At 50.1% G+C, this 20,802-nt stretch overlaps 1 protein-coding gene and 1 pseudogene across 1 annotated transcript; one reads left to right on the forward strand and one right to left on the reverse strand.

The window, feature by feature from the left end:
* LOC136993816 (scavenger receptor cysteine-rich type 1 protein M130-like) overlaps positions 1–20,802 on the forward strand; it is a 261,469-nt pseudogene that overhangs the window by 182,907 nt on the left and 57,760 nt on the right.
* Positions 405–893, reverse strand: LOC136993737 (olfactory receptor 226-like; the record flags this gene model as incomplete). Its single annotated transcript, XM_067308681.1, has 1 exon — positions 405–893. A coding segment is annotated over exon 1 (489 nt), but the record flags the coding sequence as incomplete, so codon positions are not given.

Genomic DNA, 20,802 nt, shown 5'->3' on the forward strand with positions numbered 1-20,802 from the left:
CCAGAGTTTTCAACTAAATTCCCTGAGATGACTTATGAAAACTTCCTTGTGTCAGCGTGCACTGGCAGTCTATGTCCTAGTCCTGTGTGAGTTCAATGTTTTATTACTATTTTTTAGATTTTGTTTATAATAACCCTCTGTAACCAAGACTCGCAATTCACATTCCTTTCTTTCAACACTACAATCTAACGAGAAAATAAATCTCTGAGGCACCTGTATTTAATAGCTATATATATATATGTGTGTGTGATACAATACATGATACATAATTAGAATTGCTGTCATGAAAAGCATCATGACTGGGGGAAAAGCCAAACCTTTGCACGGCCAAGGGCTTCCTTCAGGGCCAGCTTCACAGTCTTGTTTCTGAAACTGTAGATGAAGGGGTTTAAGAATGGGTACAGGACAGTGTTCAGCAAAGCTACAACTGTGTTGGTCTCCAAGGAAACCTCTTCTGTGGGCTGTGCATAGAGAACAATGCAGCTTCCGTATGCGATGGCTAAGGCAGTGAGATGGGAAGAACATGTAGCAAAAGCTTTCTTCCTCCCAGATGCTGATGGCATGTGCAGAATACAGTGGAAGATGCACATGTAGGACACCAGGATTAAACATAAGGAACCCAGCACTACAAATGATAACAAAACGGAGTCTGCTTTCCAAAGCAGGCTGGTGTCAGAGCAGGACAGTTTGAATAAGGGGGAGTTGTCACAAAAAAAATGCTGGATCTTGTTGGGGCCACAGAAGGTCAGCTTTGAGAGGAGGACCAGGTGGTAACTTGAGAGTGTGAAGCCTATGACCCACCCAGCACCAACCAGGTGGGAGCAGAGCTGCTGCTTCATGATGGCAGCATAATGCAAAGGTTGGCAGATGGCAACATAGCGGTCAAAGGACATGACAACAAGGAGAGCAAACTCTGTAAAACCCAGGGCAACATAGAAATACGACTGGGTAAAGCAGCTGCTTAATGAGATTGTTCTCCTACCAGAGCTCAGAATCACCAACAGTTTGATGGTTGTGGAGGATGTGAACCAGATTTCCAGGAATGCCAGATTGCTGATGAAAAAGTACATGGGGGTTTGCAGGCGGTGAGCCACACACACAAGGAAAATGATCGTTGTGTTCCCCGTCACTGTTGTCAGGTATATGAGTAGAAGGATCAGGGAGAGAAGCAGCTGTAGCCTTTGATCAAGCCCTGAGAAACCCTCCAGGATGAACTCAGCAACCACAGTTTCATTTCCTGCTCCCATGCCCAATTTCAGTACATCCTGCTGAGACAGGAGCATGAAGAAGCAAGTGTGAGAATTTCACAGTCTCGACGGGAGGGTAGATCCTTTCTTCTTTGCTCCCTCGCTTGCTTCCTATGTAACACAGACAGAAATATTCCTCTCAGCCATTCATCACACCCTGATTTCTCTGCTTCACATTTCACTGAGAGTCCTCAGAGATTTTACTGTCTTCTTTCTACCTTTTCCAGACACTCACAAAGGATTCTTTCTCACAAGCACAGTATTGTAAAGAGGTTGCAAACTATTTCATGCCATGCCTGGGAAATTCCCTGTTCACTTTGACCTATTGCAAACATCCATCACATCTGTGCTTCAAAAGCCAACCTAATCTCCCAGCAAAAGTACTTACTAGTACCTGCAGATGCCAGTCCATCCATGTAGACAAGTATGTTGAAAGTTATTCCTTCTGCTTTTCAGTCCTTGCCTTTTTTGACTTGGAACTTCTGTGAGGCTGTTGCTTTCAAAACAAGCCAGTACTGAGCATCTCTTCTGCAATCCCCTGCTTTCTTCCACATCTTCTTCCTCTCTGTTTCTCCAGAAGCACTGAGGAAACATTTTTATTAAATGTCCTGTCCTAAATGCCTCGCTTTCCCTTTAGGGGAAGGGGAAATCTTCTCATCTTAAAGAACTTAAAGGCTGTCCTTTTGATTATTTGAAATAGGAAGGGTCTGGAACAACAACAACAACAAAATACTAAGCAGGGTTATATTTTAGAAGTTGGGCACTTTGGTTTGAGCAAGTTAGCTTCCTCCCATCTTGTCAGTGCAGAGAGAGAGAGAGAGAGAGAGAGAGAAGAGTGTCTGGAAGAGACTGGTAACACTTCTTTCACCTGTCAATTACAGTCTGGGAGGACCCAGCCTCTAGAGCTCTCTCTTTGCTGGCTATATAGGGACCAAGGGAAAATGAGTACAGGCACCAGCTGCTCACAGACACCTCTAATGAAGTCAATGAAACTCACTATTTCTGTCTCCACCCTCTTAATTTATTTAGTAGCTAATTTCTTTTTCAAACCAAAGAACATGTCCAACAGAAGGAAGCCCAAGGAAAACATAGGCAATAAATGCTGACATTATCCCTCCACCTTTGCATTTGGTTTTAGACATATAAAGGAAAGGAGCATATGACTCCACAAATAGGATGCTTCAAGAGTGCAAGGGCAGGAGGAGGAGATGATGGGTTTCAAGCAGTGAAACAGAGCTTCTCCACAGACTGTGTTCTTAGTCTGCTGGATGTCACCTAAAATCATGCTTCTCCTGAATGTGCTTTCTTAGAGGAACCTGCAAAGCTGCTGAGAGCTTACAGCAAAGCAGCTTCTCTGCTCACCATGGGAGTATCCCTCTTGAACCCTTTTATCAGGCTTTGGTTGGTTCAAGGGATTTGCTGTATTCAGGTCCCACATAGTCAAAAATGGAGATACCATATGCAGCAGTGACTGTGGCAGTGTGAGATATGCAGGTGAAGAAGGCTTCTTATGGCTTTCCCAGAGGGTATTCTCAGGATAGTGCATCTAGTGCACACATAAGCCACAGGGGTCAGTGTGAAGGAGCTCAGCAACATAGCGGAGAAGGGAACAAAGCTCATGTTTGAAGGTAGTTGGTGCCCATGCAGGTCGCTCTCATCAAAGGGATGAGGCCACAGAAGAAAGAGTCTCTTTACTGGGGACACAGGGTACCTTGGTATATAAAATGGTGGGGCTGAGCAAGGATAGAGATGCCGTCACCCAATGGATAAAGATGAGTGTGAAGCACAGCCAGGGCTTCATAAAGATGATACAGTGTGATGGGTTGCAAATGGCCCCGCAGCAATCAAAAGACATCACAACAAGCAGGTTGAACTCAGCTGTGCCCAGGAAGATAGAAAGGAAGGTCTGGAACTGGCAAGCAGCCGTGGGATGGTCTTAATCTCCAAGATGAGGCCGACAAACCTTTTAGGGGCAAAGGGAACCAAATATCTAAGAAGGAGAAGCTGTTGGGGAAGAGATACGCTGGTGTGGAACTGGTTGAGCCAAATGATGGCTATCATGACCATGTTGCCCATGGCAGTGAGCAGATAAATCACCCCTGGCAGTGTGAAGAAGAGCATTTGCATTTGAGGAGTGACTGAAAAGGCCTTCAGGAAGAATTTTCCCGCTATGGTACGGTTGGGAGGATCCATTTCAGAACCTGGTCAGTTGAAGGTGTGACAGGAGTAACTAATGTCATGGGTGATGAAATTCGTCTTGCTGCCTTCATCAACTTTCCCTTCCCTTTTCCTAGTCCTACTTTTCCTTCTTGAGGTGGGAGACCAGAACTGCACAAGGGATTCTCATTTTCTCTTTGTTTATATCCAATGCCATGAAATAAATGTTGATGCTTTTTGTATCGTGAAAAGATCTTGAATGTCAGCCAGCACCAGTGTTTCACACCTGTGATCAAACCCCCAGAAGTATGTAACATATTCAGGAAACTCTCAGATTAGGACCACCAACGCAAAAACCCTAATGGGGTCTGCTTTGCTCATCGCCAGTTTGAATTGCATAGGAGAGTCTTGCACATCGTCCCCGCCGAGGCCACTCATGGTTACTGAGCCTCCTTGGTGGGACGGAGTCCTGTGCAGAATGGGGAGGGGCAGTTCTCAGCATCTTAGTCTGGATGGTTTTGCTCATGGGGATCTGATCCAGTCCCGTAAACTCAGGGGGAATAAATTCCAGACAACATTCCTAAATGCCACAGCTGGTTTAACCCTGCTGCGACAGTAGTCCACGCGGTGAGCCCACCATCGATGACCGTGGCAGTCGGCCAGGTTAAACGCACCATGCCCAGCACCCACTCCATTAGGGAGGGGAAACGTTTTGGTTTTGCTGGTGCAGGGTGCAGAGAGTGTTGTGCAGCCTGGGACCCTGGGGCAGAGCCTCCATCTGACCGAGCTCCTCTCTAGTAAAATGAGCTGCATCTGCCCCATCGTCCCACAGCCTCAACAGCCACTCTAACAACCCTTTGCGGGGCTGCTGCCTGTAGCGTCCCTGCGTATCCTGCTGCTCTGATGCTTTAAAATCGCCAGGAGTTGTGGTCCCTTCAAACTGGCTGCATTCAGTGCAGTGAGCCGCTGCTCTGCCACCGGCCAGGCAGCTGCCTCCCCCTCAGGCTCAGTGTCTGACTCCAAACTGGGGAGTTCATCGGGGTCCCAGATATTGCCATCCCAAATATTCATTCACCACTTCTAATTTTTCAAATATATTTCAGAAAGGAAACCAATGGGTCTTTTCCCAAATATTCATAAATGCACTTTATAATATCAATTAATAATATCAATACCCTTTTTGATGAAAAGAAATGAAAAATGGAAAAGCTACATCTGTGATTATTATGGTATACTGAACCAGAGTCAATGCGAGTCTGTACTACTTTTAGAATGACAGTGTATGAAGCAAGAAAACATGCATTTCTGTTTAATGGTAACTTCTTTATACAAGTAAAATTGGAAAGCATAAAAACAAGGGCTCAGAAGCACCATCTTCTGCAGTTGAAATATAGGCTATCTGAGAAAGAAAACCCATGGAAGCTAATATCAAAGGTAATTCACAGGTGCTGGGAAATACAAAGAAAAGTGGAATAAATTTTAATGTTTACAGAATGCTTTGTCTTTTCTTTTTCTTTCTTTCTTTCTTTTCTTTTTTTTTAATATATATATTCTCCATGATTTCCATCCCTTATTTGATTTGGGTTTTCCTGTCCCATGTTTAACCAAAGACATAAAATATCCCAGGTCTCTTGTGAAATACACACAGATATGCAGCTTAGAGTATTAGGATTAGAAGAGGTCATCTTTCAGAAAGGCTTCCTTGGAGGAGTTTCTTGAAGATAACACTTCTGAGATCTGTCAAATCCCAAGTTTTCTTAGACCAAAGGCATAGTAGCTGCCTCTACCTCCTGCTAATAAAGTCTTATGGGGGGGGGGTACTACCAATAAACAAAATTGGTGCGGACTCTCTTTTCTTCTAACATGGCAGTGTCCTAGAAACTCTTTGCTCTCAATTAACCATCCAAGTAACACCCCAATCCAGTGAAATAAAGGGGTGGATGGGGGAGGGGAGGGCAGGGTCCTAATGTCTCCCTGCCAAAGGGCTTGCTCCCTTGGGGATCTCTGCTGCAACCTGCAGACCACACACTGCCCCGGGCCCTGAAACAGGATATCCAGGGCTGACTTCCAGGAGGAGGCCTCAGAGAGCAGCTTTGACATGGTGGGACTTTTTTCTCTGGCATAGTTAACAAGGAAAAGGTCTTGCCATGATGGAGCACTCAGAGGTCCTCTTTCGAGCAGCAGTGCCACAGTCATTACCTTTCAAAATGGGTAAATAGGGAAAACTTCCAAAGACAAAGTATTTCTTCAGAAAATAATTGGCCTCTTGCAACCACTTCTCGCAGATGCACATACTACAATGACTGATGTTTCAAGGGCTCAGAGCTTATTTTTTTATGCTGAAAATGAAGCAAATCACAACATTGCTTTTGGACCCTGAGAATCATTGCCTGATGCTCAAGCATGTTCCTGCAAATCACCAGGAAATGCTTGAAGGGTCATAGCTGAGAATCAGCTTGCAAAGTTGTAGTGGTTTTATGCAAATAACTCTGCAAACCCCCTCAGTATTATGGTCCTCACCTTTCCACATGCTCTTCTCTTCCCTAAGGGAGTCATTTCTAGCCTGACAGTTCAGGTGTCCTTCTCAGCTGAGCACATTTTGCAGTGTGTCACTAGGTTGTTGGAGGCCTGCAATTTCTGAGATTCTTGCCAGGATCTCCAGCCAGGATGCTAACTAACTCAACCCCCGCGTTCAGCTGAGCACATACAACTGACCTCACCATCATCATCCAAGCCATGTGCCTGCTGCTGGTCTATGAACTGCTAAGGCAGGAGTGACCTCACATGCACATGGCCCAGCCATGAGCCGCTGCTAGCCTATCAGAGGTTGAGTCAGAAGTGACCTCCCAAGAGAAAACACAAGCCTTGTCCATCAGAGAAGAGGAAAGGCCATCAGCAGGTGAGTGGGCTTGGTAGATGATTGTAAGGTCACCTCTATCTGAGCAGCTGGTAAGCCAGCACTTGGCTAATGCTTGGGGCAATTGTTTGTGAGGTCACTTCTGCCTGAGGACCTGATAGGCCTCCAAGCAGCACAGGGCTAGGATGTTGATTGTGAGGTCATTCAGAACTGAGCAGCTCATAGGCCAGAAACAGTTACATGGCTTGGATGGTGACTGTGAGGTCACCTCTGTCTCAGCCTCTGATAGGCCAGCAGCAGGCCCATGGCTCAGGTGATGATTGTGAGGTCATTGCTGCATGAATACCTGACTGGATGGAAGCCAAGACCATGCTGAGGTCATTTCCATAAGGGCAGGTGAAAGACCAGCAGCAGTTCCATTGGCTTGGTGGGTGATTATGAGGTCAGTTGTGTCTGATCAGCTGATAGGCCACCAGGAAGCTGATGGCTGGGGACATTTTCATGAGATTGGTTGTTTCTCAGAAGCTCATAGGAGAGTAGGAGACCCATGACCATAAGGGTGAAAGTGAGGTCCCTTCTGTCTCTGCAGGTGATGGACCAGGAGCAGGCACATGGGTGGGAAAGTGGCTGTGAGGTCACTTCTACGGGTGAAGCTGATAGGCCAGCACTTGACTCTTGTCTGTGGTAAGGGGTTGTGAGGTCTTGTGTGCCTGAGAACCTGACAGGCCTCCAACAGGCACAGGGCTAGGATGTGGGTTTTGTGGTCACTCCTGTCTCTGGTGAGTGCCACTTGCTCTGTACAGAGAGTGAGGAGTGGCATGGAGAGCCCTGGGCCGTGAGTGGTTTTGGGCCACTGGACTCTATGCAAGACACAGAAATATCTTTTTTAATGGTGCAGGCCTGATAATACCAGAGATATTTAGAAAATGTCAATAAAAAATGAAAGAAGAGAGAAATTAAGAAAATGATCTAAAGCGGAGAAATGTTTTGTTACACTTTCCAGCTTTTAATTTTTCTGTGTGTGTTCTTTTTGTCTTTCTTGGCTTTGTTGTCTTTTTTTTTAATACCCTTTTTTTTGTTTTTATTCAGGGTTTTTTTTTGAAAAGGAAAGCGTTTTCCAGAACGGGGGTGGGATGTAGTCACAGGGTCACTGACAGCTGGTGCCATTGTAGGTGCCCTGGTCCCCTCTGCCCAGCCTCCATCTGCAGCTCCGAGGGGTTCTGGTCTCCCGCAGGTCCCCTGTGAGAGCTGCCAGGCCCAGGCAGGTACCTCCGATACACCAGGACCTCTCCAAGTGCCACTAGATGCTTGTGGTTAGAACAGAGCTCTGACTGAAAAGGTGAAGAAGAGTTTTCAACATTTAAAAAATATGAACATACTTTCACCAGCTAAAAGGACTGACTACTTTTAAAGTCTACTTTTCCCATGATAAAATAGTGGAGATGTTCAGGCAGGGTGTGAATCTCAGGAGAAGAAATACTAATCTGCCCCTGAACCAGTGTTACTACTGCTCTGTCTATTATGCCGTGGATATAGTCTCAGTGATTTCTCACATATTTTCACATGTCTTGATTAAATTGATCATTTCTAAAGGCATCTTTGCATCAGACGAACTGGACATATCTTACTCTTTATCCATCCGATACCTCTCAACTCTCTAGTTGCTGCTCTGAGCTTCAGGGAGTCTGAAGCTTGCCTCGTCTTTCAGGAGTCTCATTGTCTCTTTGTCCAACTCCTCAGTTCTGTTTCTATCTATCCTTTCCTATCTATCTGTCAAAAAACACTTCAAGGAGGGTTATTCCTTGTGGAAAGTGGACCTCACTGGAGATAGCTTGGACTTAACATACGGTTGAGGAGTATATTTGACTTTTTATTAAACTGTATCGTATTCTATTTTTGCTTGTTTGCAATTAAGAAAAATCCTCCTGTGTCTGCAAGTAGTCCTCTAAGGAAAGCAGGTGGGAATTGGTGCATAGGAGCTGTAACATTCAGCTACAGACTCAAGTGGAAAAATGTTAGATTTTAAGAAGAGTCATGTGAGTCCCCAGTGGCTGATGAGGGAAATGGCAGGGTTGGGGAGGTGAGGAGGAAAGTTGGCCATAAAGGTCTCCTATTGAAAATACTGTTTTTCCTGCATGTTCAGACTTCATTAGGAGACCCTCTGGGTCAGTATGAATTGGAGAATGTGGATATCACTTATTCTGTAAGCTGAAAAAACTTAAGAAGCAGAAATCTTTTCTTTTTCAGGTGCTCCCCATCTTACTCTTTTCAATTCACTCCTGAATCCTCTCCAATTAGCCCTACGAGAATTGAAGAACTGAAGAAAATTATGGGGAGAGACATGGCTCCTTAGAGGTTTTTGCATTTTAATGGCCCCTTGAGTGTATTTGGTGCTGAGTCCGTGAACCTCAGATACTGAGAGGAGATTGAACAAGCCTCTCAAGAAGCTAAAGTCAGAAGTAAATCCCAAAATTTCTCGGAGTTTTAATGGGTCCCACTGAGGGACATTACTGACAAAGCCTCTCCAGGGGCTGATGAGAGCAGAAAGTTGGAGGCCTGACTGCAGGTAGGCAAAGACAATGCGCAGGTGGCTCTGATGCCAAATAAGCCTTGATGTGTTTTATCAAGCAGAATGGCCAGGCACTGACAGCCAGCCCCTGAGTAGGGTGATCCTTTCCCTTACGTTTTGCTCAGGGCTCTTCCTGGGCGCAGTGTGAGGGTGGGGGTGCGTAATGCCGAGTGCAGGACAATACAGCACCTCTTGGGCTCGTTGGGGACAAGGAGGCAGCAGGCTACAGTGCCATAGGGAAACAGTGTCTTCTCATAGGTCTTGGTGGCAGAGACACCATCCATAGCCAAGAGGACAAAGACATCAGTTTATTGGGAGATTGATTTTCCTTGAAACGCAAAAGCCAGGGGCTGATCACAGACTCCCTCTGGGTGACCTGTAGCACCACAGCTCTACCCTTCAAGTGACACTTCCTTTTCCTGAAATCACATCTGAACCCCACAAGCTGCAGTTTGTGGCTGATTCCCCTTCTCACGCTGTTTCCCACTTTCCATCATCTCTGAAACCACCCTTCAAGCACTCACAGGCTCCCACTCTACTGCCCTTCACCTCCGCTTCACCAGGCTAAAGAAGCCCAGGTCCCCCAACCTCTCCTCATAGATGGGGTTATTCCCCCCCCTCCAGGCACAGGACTTGACACTTCTCTTGCAAAGCTTCATGAGGTGTCTGTTGCCCAAATCACCCAAGTTTCTCAAGGGCCTTCTGGACTGAAGCACCTCTGTGTCCAAAACAAAACAAAACAAAACAGTGCCAATGGGGAAAGAGTAAGCAGGGGTGGGCTGACTGTATGGGAGGGGATCAGGATGGTAAAAGAGACAAACTTAAAGGAGGGGAAAAAAAAAAAGGGAAATTAAAAGTGAAGCAAAGGGTTGATCAGGGCTGTGTTGGGGATTCCTGCCAAGAAGCTCTGCATCTGAACCATTCTGAATGTAGGAGGACAAGAAAGCAGACCTACTTCCACTGTCAAAGGGAACCTGCTTGCTTCCCCGACATCCATAAGTGAAGAGCCAGAGGGGGAAGAATCATGTACTCCTTCAGGATGGAAGAGACCTCAGGAGATTCCTAGCCCAATCTCCTTGCTCACAGCACGGTCAGCTCTGTGGTCAGACCATGTTGCTCTGGACTTGATCCAGTCTGGTCTTGGAAACCTCCAAGGGAGGAGACTGCACAGCCTCTCTGGGCAACCAGTTCCAGTGCTTGGCCATCCTTTAGTGGAAAAGCTTTTCCTCATCTCCTGCGTGAATGTCTCTTGTTTCAGCTTATGCCCATTGTCTCTTGTCCTCCCACCATGCATCAGGATGAAGAGCCCACCTCCATCTTCCTGATGACCTCCTCATAGCTATTGGAAGGCTGCTGTGAGATCCCTCCAAAGCCATCTCTTCTCCAGGTTAAAAAAGTCCCATTTCCTCAAAGAGCATGTGCCCCAGCACCCTGAGTATCTTGAGGGCCCTCCACCAAACCCACCACCAGTTACCAACCTCTTTCTTCTTCTGGGGACCCAAAACTGGATGCAGTATTTTCTACACAGTCTAATGAATACTGACTAGAGGGGGATCATGATTTCCCTCGACCTCCTGGCTGTGCTCCTGGTCCTACAGCCCTGGTTGGTTAAGGCCTTCTTTGCTGCCAGGGAACTCTGCTGGCTCATATTTTGCCTTCTGACCACCAGGGCCCTCAGGACTTTTGCTGCAGTGCTGCTCCCCAGGCACACAGGCCCCAGCCTGTGACACTACGAAGTGTTGGCCTATCCCACGTGTAAGACCTGGCATTTGTCCCTGTTGAATTTTGCGATGTTTCTGACAGCCCATTCCTCCTGCCTGTCTCCGTCCCTCTGAATGGCAGCCCTCAAGCATATCACTGGACCCTCCCCTCCTGTCTGGCGTCATCTACAAGCATGATGAGTGTTGCCTCCTCCATGTCACTAATAAAGATGAAAACAGGGCAGGTTCCTGGAGAGATCAGTGGTGCTCTGCTTCTCCCTGGCCTCCAGGAAGAGTACTACCCATTCACCACTGCCCTCTGAGCCTCATCATCCAAGCAGCTTTTTACCCATCTGGTTGTCTATCCCTCTGGACAGTAAGGTTCTAACTTGCATACAAGAACATTGTGGGAGACAGTGTCAAACACCTTGCTAAAGTCCAGATAAAAGTAATTTACTCTTCTCCATCCATAAATAAAAAGTTATTTAATCATACAAGTCAATCATATTTGTGAGGCACAATTTACCCTGGGTAAATCCATGCTGACTGTTCTCTATCACCTTCTTCTCCTTCATGTGCCCAGAAATGTGATCCAAGAGAATTCTCTCTATGACACACTCCTCACCAAAGTGAGGCTGAACTGCCTGCAGCTTCCCAGGTAGTCCTGTTGGCCTTTTTTGAAGATGGATGTAACATTTGCCTTTTTCCAGTCTTTGGGACCTTGCCCAGCCTCCAAAACCTTTCAAAGATGATAGAGAGTGACCTTGCTATGACAGTGGCCAGCTCTCTCAGTGTCCTCAGATGCAGCCCATCTAGTGCCATAGACTTGTATGGGTCAAGTTCTCACAAGTAATCCCTCACCCAACCCTCATCCTTTGCTGGTTGTTTTTCTCCTCAGGAGTCCTGACTCCAGGCACAACAGCCTGGGAGACCTTGTTGGTGAAAACTGAAGCTAACAAGGTGTGGAGTTCCTCAGACCTATCTGCATCTGCTCTTACAAGAGTCCCTGCCCCATTCAGCAGTGAGCCCACCTTCTCCTTTTCCTTCTTACTGAAGCAGTAACAGCTCATCCTCATGCCCTTGACATCCCCTGCAAGTGTCAATCCCAGGGGAGTTTTGTCTTCCCTGACACCGTGTCAACATTGCCAGACAATATTTCTAAATTCCTCCTTTGCAGCCTGTCCTTCCTTCCCACTCCCATACGCTGCCTTATTGCCCTGGAGCTCAGGCATGAGTTCCCTGTTTTACCAGTTTTACTGAGTATTGATATGAACCGTTCTTGTGCTGTACTCTGCTGCTGTCCTTCCGCACTCCCTTCGAGATCTGGGACTTCACTATTTCATGGTCACTGTAGGCAAGGTGGACACTGACCATCCCACTTCTGATCAGTTCCTCCTTGTTTGTAATTTCCAGGTCCAGGAAAGCATCACCCTTATTGGCCCATCATGCAGTTGTGCTAAGAAGTTGTCCCTGACACCTTCCAGAAACCTCTTGGACTGCTGCTGTTTGCCCTTCCAGTGAATGTCAGGGAGATTAAGGTCTCCCTGAGCCTGTGATGCACAGACTTCCTCAGGTTGCTTAAAGGAGACTGTGTCTATCTCTCCACCCTGATCAGGTGGTCTGTAACTCCAGTCACAGTGTCGTCCTTACTCTCATGCTCACCCACAAGCTCTCACCCAGCCCCTTTTCCATGCCAGGGAAGAGCTCCATACATCTGAGCTGCCACACAAAGGGCATCCCCCCTCATCATCTTCCCTGATGGTCTCTCCTGAAGGGCTTGTACTGTGCTCTTGCAGCCGTCCAGTCATGTGAGCAGTCCTACCACATCTCAGTTATCCCAACCATGTGGCAGTTCTGTGACAGCTTGTGCATCTCCATCTGCTCCTGTCTGTGCCCCAGGCTGCCTGCATTTGCATGTATTTGTGCTGCAGAGCCTCAGCTGTGGCACAGCGTATAGGTTGGTCTTCGTGTACCATGTTACCAAGAGCCAAGGATACTGTGTGTGCAATGGCCCCACTTCAGAGCAGAGACATGTTGTCACAGACAGCAGGTGGCAATGTAATGGTGAAACGAGATTTACAAACCCTGCAGTGCCTGGGGCCAGAGGAAAACAGAGCTGGGCTGTGCAGAAATGACAGGATGGGTTTTCTGCCCAAGCTGACTTTGTAGCTCCACAGGGCCTGTGACAGAAGTGAACCGATCTCCAAGAAGGACAAGGTGCCACTGGGAAAGTCCCTGGGCCTGGATGTCCTGTGATCCAGCCACCATGAGGACATCATTAGCACAGTCCCTGTTCATATCATTTGGGGGTGAGAAGAGGTTCAGGTGGAGAGCTAGAAGAGTTTGAGAGTGCAGAGACTAGAGGGGAGTCCTTGGTGTGATGTGCCTCCCATTTATGCAGCACATGTGGCTGTAGATGGGATGGACTTTGCCTAAGGGCAGTGGTGGGATGCAGTCGTTTTGGCACAGGTAGGAAACCTGAGAGGCCCTGGGATATTTGCTCAGCAACCACTCCAAAAGGACATGGTTTTTCTTACAGGTTCCATGCTGTATCTGCTAGAGTCATGTGTTTTTTCTGGACCCCCCCAGGCCTCTGACATGACCCTGCAGGTCTATTTTTATGTCACTGAATCAAGTGTCTGCATTGAATTACATTAGTTGTTTGTACTGTACAGATCTGCTTTTGTCGCAGCTTCCTAGTGAGTGGAGCTCTAGGAGCAGTAGTAGGCTTCTAGTGTCATTTAAGATGACCAAGGAAATTCCCCACCTGGATCCCATCTGATGCTCTAGAAGGATGTGGGTCTCCTAGTTGCTCCATCAGAGCAAGCAGACACTGGCATATGCCTTTGACCACCTCTGTCTCTTCAGATGTCACCAGGTGTTGTGTGTGAGCAGCTGACTCCCACCCCCCATCTGCACTGGTTACAGTGGGAGCTTAGACAGCGAGTTCTCCTGCAGACGTCTCTGTTGTGTACCCTTCAGCTTTGGCAAGGGGAATCCCACCTCCTGTGAGTCTGTAGAGTTCACAGGAGGGATCTGAATCGCACTCCGCCCCAGGGGTTTCTAACCTGGCATAAGATGCCTGGATTAACTCATCTGAATCAACAGCTGAACCATGGGTAAATGCCCTCCCTTCTTGTCCCTGTTGAAACGTCCTGCCTAGTTAAGAGAAGGGAATAGGAGCTTCCAGAGTGGGACAATTCCACGTCTTGTAGATAACCATCCTCTGATGAGACAAATTGCAGTGCTGGAATCAGTCTCTCTCCACTGTTTAGAGCAGGGCCATCGGTGATTATTTTAGTCTAGTTCAGTAAACTTTTCCCAGGAGGAGGGAGCACAAGGGACGGAGAATTTTATGCCTTCAGCTGGGCCTCTGCTCCTGAGTGGGGCCAGGCTCCTGGGACAGAGGGAGCTCATGGCAACCAGGCAGCACTGCCAAGAGACAGCTGTGTCCAGGAGCAGCTCCTCTGCAAAGAGCAGCAGGGCTCCGGGCACTGCCTGCTGTTGCTGACGTAAGATGAGAGAAGACAGAGGGAGGTGAAAGGCAGTGTGGAGTGAGAGGACGAAGGAGAGCTCATTGTTGGGGAAATCTTCACAGCCCTTTACGTGGTAAGTCTCTGGCTGCAGGGCAACACTACTGAGGCTCCTGGAAAGGTCTTCTCAACCCAACCCATCCCATGACTGTTTTTTTAAGGATCGCTCTCCTGGCTCCTTTAGTGCAGAGGAAGAGGAGGAACTTCAGAGCAGGGATTCCCTGCCACACCATCAGAGCTACAGGGCATCCTGTTATTTTCTCCCAGGGGTGGTTGCAGGGGTGTGAATCCAGGGAGTGCAGCCAGGTCTGCCCAGGGCTGTAATGCAGAGCAGTGTCCCTGCGCCCCAGGATGCTGTGTGCCTGGGGCAGTGACTCTGCCTCCTGCGAGGGTCAGCACTCAGCCTGCCCAGGGAACCCCCCACAGCGCTGCGGGGTGAAGCTCTGGGTGGGAGGAGTGACCCCTGGCAGGGCAGGTTCATTCTCCCATTGAGAGGATGCTGCATGGGTCAGGGCTGCTCACAGCTCCAGCTTACACCCAGGACATTTCTGGAGGGGGCTTTCCAAAAGGAAGGTCAAGGCAAGGGATACCTGAAAGGGAAGGAGTTTGCATGAATCTCTGCTTTCAGTTTGATTCTCTTTACGTGGGGTGAAATGGTATTTTGTCTGCCAGGTTTAGACAGCGGACTGAGACTGAAACAGTGACACTGAGAGAGGAGAAGTTCCTCTTCATCCCTTCACCCACCCCTCAGTCTGCAGACAGAACCAGCATCACCTTTCCAGGCTCATGAAGGTTTGTCTCACCTGCTCCATAGCACCAGCAAACACGGAGGTGCTATGGGCAGGACCTGTACCCGGGAAGTTTCTGCAGGGCAGAGCTGAGCACCCAGTGGGTGGGATGGGGTCTGTGAGCACTGACAGGGGAGAGACGTGGGGACAGAGAAACAGTTCCCCACAGGGACGGCTCCAGGCAGCAGAGTCAAAGCACTGGTCAAAGTGTGAGAGGAAACTACAGACTTCAATGTCTCCTCTCCTCTCACACCCAGCTCAGCCCTCTGCCCTCAAGGCTGTGGGGTCCAGGGCATGAGTCATTTCCTCAGCAGCCAGACATCCAGGAGAGGAGAAACTCCTGAGTTCACCTCTGTCTCTCCCTGTCCCGTCCTCCCTTGGCAGAAATATCGTGGTAATGCTCCGTGTTTCCCACCTGTCCATGCTGCCCTTGTCCTTCCCCTTGGACTCTCTGGGCAGGGGAATTTCTGATGCAGTTCAGGTACCAACCCTGCAGGTCCTGCCATGCAGATGTGTCCTCAACGTTGAGGTGCCCAAGTCCCCCTCTAACCTGTGGGGCTCTGGGTAATGCAATGTGGGGGCTGGGAATGAGCTAACTCTCTCTTCAAGGCACCCCATCGTTAGGACATCTGGCTATTTTCTTGGGGTGCCTGACTGGGCTGCAAGCTGCTCTCAAGGAGGTCAAAGCTTTCCCATTGCATCTGCGTGTTATCTAGGTGATCCATGGAAAAGCCACCTAGATACTAAAGCCACACAAATACTGCCAGGCAGCTGGATGTGGGCAACTGGAATGATCCCAATGTGTTACTGGCTAGATGGGGGGGGCTGAGACCTCCCTCAGATACTCTCAGAAAGAGTGCTGTATGTGTTCATCTGCACTTTGAAATCGGCTTCCTCTGCTCTCAGCAGTGTCATTTCTTTTCAAGGGTAAAGTGCGTGTGATCATCCTCCACCTCAGAGGTGTGAGCACAGGGCAGCTGGGAACAAGACGGACCAACCAGCTCTCCTCACTCTGCGCTAAAGCGAGAGTGAATCCTTTTGCCTCTCAGGAATCACAGCTAGTCACTCTGAGTGCAGTAGCAATGCTGAGGATTTCTACCTCCAAGAATCCTCCTCAGGTGTGACAGAGGCATCTAAAAGAAAACAAAACAAGCCTTAAAATTATTCATGAACCCATATTATTTAGAACTCGGAAGGAAGATGCTGAAAAGCCCTTCTACCTTATGAGCAGACTAAATGTGACTAAAACTGTGAATATAGAAGTTTAGTCACCCCTGTTCCCATGCACCCACTGCTGTAGGTCAGGGCTGACTCCTCTGGAGCCCATGGGCACAGGTCCCTGCTCCTCATGGCAAACTCAGCCAGCACAAACCAGAGCTCCAGCCACAGAGCTCAGTGATGGTCCTGCCAAGATTGGGAGAGGTAATGTGTGTGTGTTTGGGGGAGGTTATGAAAAAGTTTTGCTTAGAGAAGTCTGTTCTAACTTGTCAATGTCTTTCCCTCCTTTGACAGTCCCCTGTGACTGCAGTGAGTGAAATGTCCAACAGCAGCTCCCCCACTGAGTTCCTCCTCCTGGCATTCACGGACACACGGGAGATGCAACTCTTGCACTTCTTGCTGTTCCTGGGCATCTACCTGGCTGCCCTTGTGGGCAACGGCCTCATCATCACAGCCATAGCCTGCGACCACCGCCTCCACACCCCCATGTACTTCCTCCTCCTCAACCTCTCCCTCCTCAACCTTGGCTCCATCTCCACCACTGTCCCCAAATCCATGGCCAATTCCCTCTGGAACACCAGGACCATTTCCTACTCAGGATGCACTGCCCAGGTCTTTCTGCTTGTCTTCTTGTTCACAGCAGAATATTCTCTTCTCACTGTCATGGCCTATGACCGCTTTGTTGCCATCTGCAGACCGCTGCACTATGGGACCCTCATGGGCAGCAGAGCTTGTGTCAAAATGGCAGCATCTGCCTGGGCCAGTGGTTTTCTCCATGCTGTCCTGCACACTGGGAACACATTTTCAATACCACTCTGCCAAGGCAATGTTCTGGAGCAGTTCTTCTGTGAAATTGCCCAGATCCTCAAGCTCTCCTGCTCAGACTCCTACCTGAGGGAAGTTGGGCTTCTTGTGGTTAGTTTTTTTTTAATCTTTCGGTGTTTCATTTTCATTGTGCTGTCCTATGTGCAAATCTTCACAGTCGTGCTGAGGATCCCCTCTGAGCAGGGCAGGCACAAAGCCTTTTCCACGTGCCTCCCTCACCTGGCTGTCGTCTCCCTCTTTGTCAACACTCTCATGTTTGCCCACCTGAAGCCCCCCTCCATCTCCTCCCCAGCTCTGGATCTGGGGGTGGCAGTTCTGTACGTGGTGGTGCCTCCAACACTTAACCCCCTCATCTACAGCATGAGGAACAAGGAGTTTAAGGATGCTCTGAGGAGAATGCTTCAATGGGCACAATGTACACACCAATAACTGTCTCATGTGCATCTGCTTCCCTTTACCAGGGTATGTGGCATCAAGGACCTGACCACAAGGTGGGAAAGGGAGGGTCAGATACTGGCATTTAGAGACACTCAAGGTTCATAAGGGGTTAAAGAGGATTGATTTACTAAAGGACTTACTTACACTCCAAACTGTGTAGGAGCCCCAGGAACTGCATGGAGGGATCGCTGATGGGCAACTGCTGGACGCATGGGTCAGACACCAAGGCAAGACTCTCTTTGTTGTATCCTAAAGGCCCCTTATATTTACTAGAACTATTTCCTTATCTCAGCTGTGCTAACCTTGGGTAGGTACTGGCTGCAGAGCAGCTAGACACTGTTGACAGAACGGAATATGCATGTCCAGCCTTGATGGGTTTCCATCAGTGTGCAGAGAGCGTACTGCGGGGCTGCTACCACATGCACTGCCATTCACCTGACTCCTCACCAGATCTTCCACATATGTTCTCACTACAAATGATATGTGTTGTTCATTTCTTTCTTTCTTACTTTTCTCATTCATGGCCATCCTTCTGGAGGGGAATCTGAGCCACCAGGAGAGATCAGGGGATCTCCAGGAACAGCATGTACCTGGGGGTGGGTAGTGAGTGGAGCCTCACAAAGTGAGGGACGGTCCATGGTGGAGTCACCAGAAGATAAAACACTAAATCCAGGTATGCATGGGGAAAGAAGGGCTCTGCAATCCCCAGAGAGGAAGTGGGGACCCAGGAGGCCCAGGGAAGGGGCACTGGAGAGTGATTCTTTCACCCTCAGTGAAACACCACAGGCTGGAGCTAGTGCGTACCTGAACACCTCTTGTGCCACTGCAAATGCAATGTCACTCTGAGCACTGTCCATGACCCATGCCAACAATGTCACCGGTCATGATCTCTGTCCAGCTGGGTCTGCTTCTTGCCTTGACCAGCATGGCACATGTGGAGTCAGGAGTCACCCTGTGGCCCCATGGCCCCACAGCCCGCTCGCACTGCAGAGCAGCACCACCACCCCGGGGCCCTGCGAGGAGCACCGGGAAGGGGTGCAGGAATGGCTGGCCAGGCCAGCACAGACACACTCCCCTGGGGAAAGGCTCTCTGTGGAGCAAGGACATCCCAGGTGAAAAGCAGGACAGCATTCGGAGATATAGAAAGTGAGACTGAGAAACAGGTTTCTCCATGCACCAGCTCAGGGCAGGCTGCTCTGTCCCTGGGGCAGCAGGAGCTGCCGGAGGGGCAGCAGGACCGGGGCTCTCGGGCTGTCCTGGGCAACAGGGTGGGCATGGAGGGGTTGCAGGCAGATAGGGAGGGGGATCTCCTGGACACAAAGCAGGGGAGACAGAGAGTGACCAGCGTTGTTACAGGGCCTCCTCCCCTTGCCGGGGAGCTGCTCCCCTTGTCCTTGGGCCTGGCTTGAGTTATGCTGTGGACATGCCTGTGCCTGGTCCTGCACCTCTCGGGTCCTGACCTGACCCTGTCCCCGTCCTGTTGATCTGATTCCCCGTCTCTACCTCAGAGCTGCCCCCTAACTACAGCCAAGAAAGCCTTGGCAAGGGAAGCTGGGATCCAAGCAGAACCCAGAGGAGGTTGTAGGTACAAAAGGTGACCCTATTTCCACAGCAGCAACACTTGCCTGACAGTCAAATTAAAGGTGTAAGGAGTGCTTCAGTTTTGGACATCCTACCCAGGTAACACTGGACACACAGTCTTAGCTGGATGAAAAAGCGAGGGCAGCCACTTGGGTCTGATTTTATAATGCATATAGAGGAGAGCAAGTTTTCCTATATCACAGCTCGACTGTTTATGCACCATTTGTGACTGGGTTCCTGCTACAAAGAGTATGTTGTTGGGCACAGCAAGAGCAGGGCTGCTCCGTACGGAGCCGGGAGCTGAGGGTGACGGCAAGGCAGGCAGGGCAGTGACCCACCAACGAGAGGTGTTGTTCCACAGTGCCCAAACAAGAGGAAGAGAGCAGGTTTGGGGACGGTAACCGGGCTCGGGCACAGTCCAGCGATCTCCAGACAAGACTGTAGGGCTCCAGCCAGCCCTACTTTGCATGGGAGGATGGACTGGAGACCTCCAGAGGTCCCTTCCCACCAAAACATCTCTGCAGCTCCGTGAATGGAAAGACCCTGGGCACAGAGACAGGCTCTGCCTGGCCCATGGACCTCACTCCTGGTGGGCGAGGGGCAGAGCCCTTGGCCAGCCCCACGCTCCTTCGTCCTCCTCTGCCTCTGAGCAGGACAGAGCCTGGGTCCGGGATAGGGCCCCGCTCACGGCCCCACCACAGGCTGCTCCCTGCAAAGGGTGAAACCCTGACGCTCCCAGCACAGAGCTGATGTCAAAGCAGCATCCAGAGCCTGGCTGGCCCCAGTGGCCTCAGGTGTCCCCAGCACAGCTGCAGGGCCCTGAGTGGGGCTCCTTGCCCTGCCCCACTGCCCCATGCCTCCCATCCCCCCCGTGCCCCATACCAGCCCTGGTGCTGGCCGGCTGCCCTGGGCTGGGGCAGCTCCCACCCCCGAGAGAGAAGGGACATGGGGGGAGCAGGCTGGTGGGCCGGGGGGAGGCTGGCGTCCTGCTGCCTGGCTGGGGCTGGATCCCCAGCATGGAGAAAGGTGGGGAGGGCCAGGGGTCGGGGAGCTTCTGGCTGCAGAGCTGGTCCCCATGGTGCCAGGAAAGGGGCTGGGAGCGAGGGGGCAGGAGCCGGGAAGGGGTAGGGGTGGGCAGGACTGTGTCAGGGGCTGCAGGGAGGGGGTGCAGCTGGTTCTGCTGCCGCATAGCGGCTGTCACGGTCACCTCCCTTGCAAAAGGTCCTGCACTGCCCCTGGGCAGACACAGGCTGTTCCCCATCCCCATGCTGTCCTCCTAGCAGGACAAGATATGTGAGAAGGGTCTCGGCTTGCCCCATGCTCAGGGCCAGCTCCCGGGGCTGGCACAGCTTGGCCTGAGGCAACTCCAGCTCCTCGGCCTCTGCTCCAGCACAGCTGGCACAGGGATGAGAGCTCCTAGGGCATGGCAGAATGAATCCGGCTGGGAGAGCGTTGAGGGAAGACCCAAAGGTCCCTGGCTCAGCCCTGGGCTTTGGAAAACTCCCTCATGCACCCTGAGAGGCTCCATCTGCCTCCTCCACCCTGCCCTGTGCTCCCCTCCCATCAGCCAAAACAGAGTCCAGCATCACCTGGGGACTTCCTTCCCCATGGGAAGAAGAGGGAGGGCCTTCAGCAGACCCACACTGCCTTTTCCACCCCTGACCTTTGCAGTTGCATGGGCCAGGTTCTGCCCACTTGCCTTCACCACGGTCATGGCTGCACTGGAAGCCCATGAAAATCCTGGTGCTCCTACCCTTGAGCTGGCATCCACCCCAAACCTGGAGCCTGGCTGGCCACAAAGGCATCACCTGTCCAGAGCCCTGGCTGTGCAGCTGAGGGCAGGGGTCTTTACCCCAATTTCCCTGCTCCCAGCACTGCTCCTGCTGTGC

Source organism: Apteryx mantelli, chromosome 20 (assembly GCF_036417845.1).
Source record: "Apteryx mantelli isolate bAptMan1 chromosome 20, bAptMan1.hap1, whole genome shotgun sequence".
Taxonomy (NCBI): Eukaryota; Metazoa; Chordata; class Aves; order Apterygiformes; family Apterygidae; genus Apteryx; species Apteryx mantelli.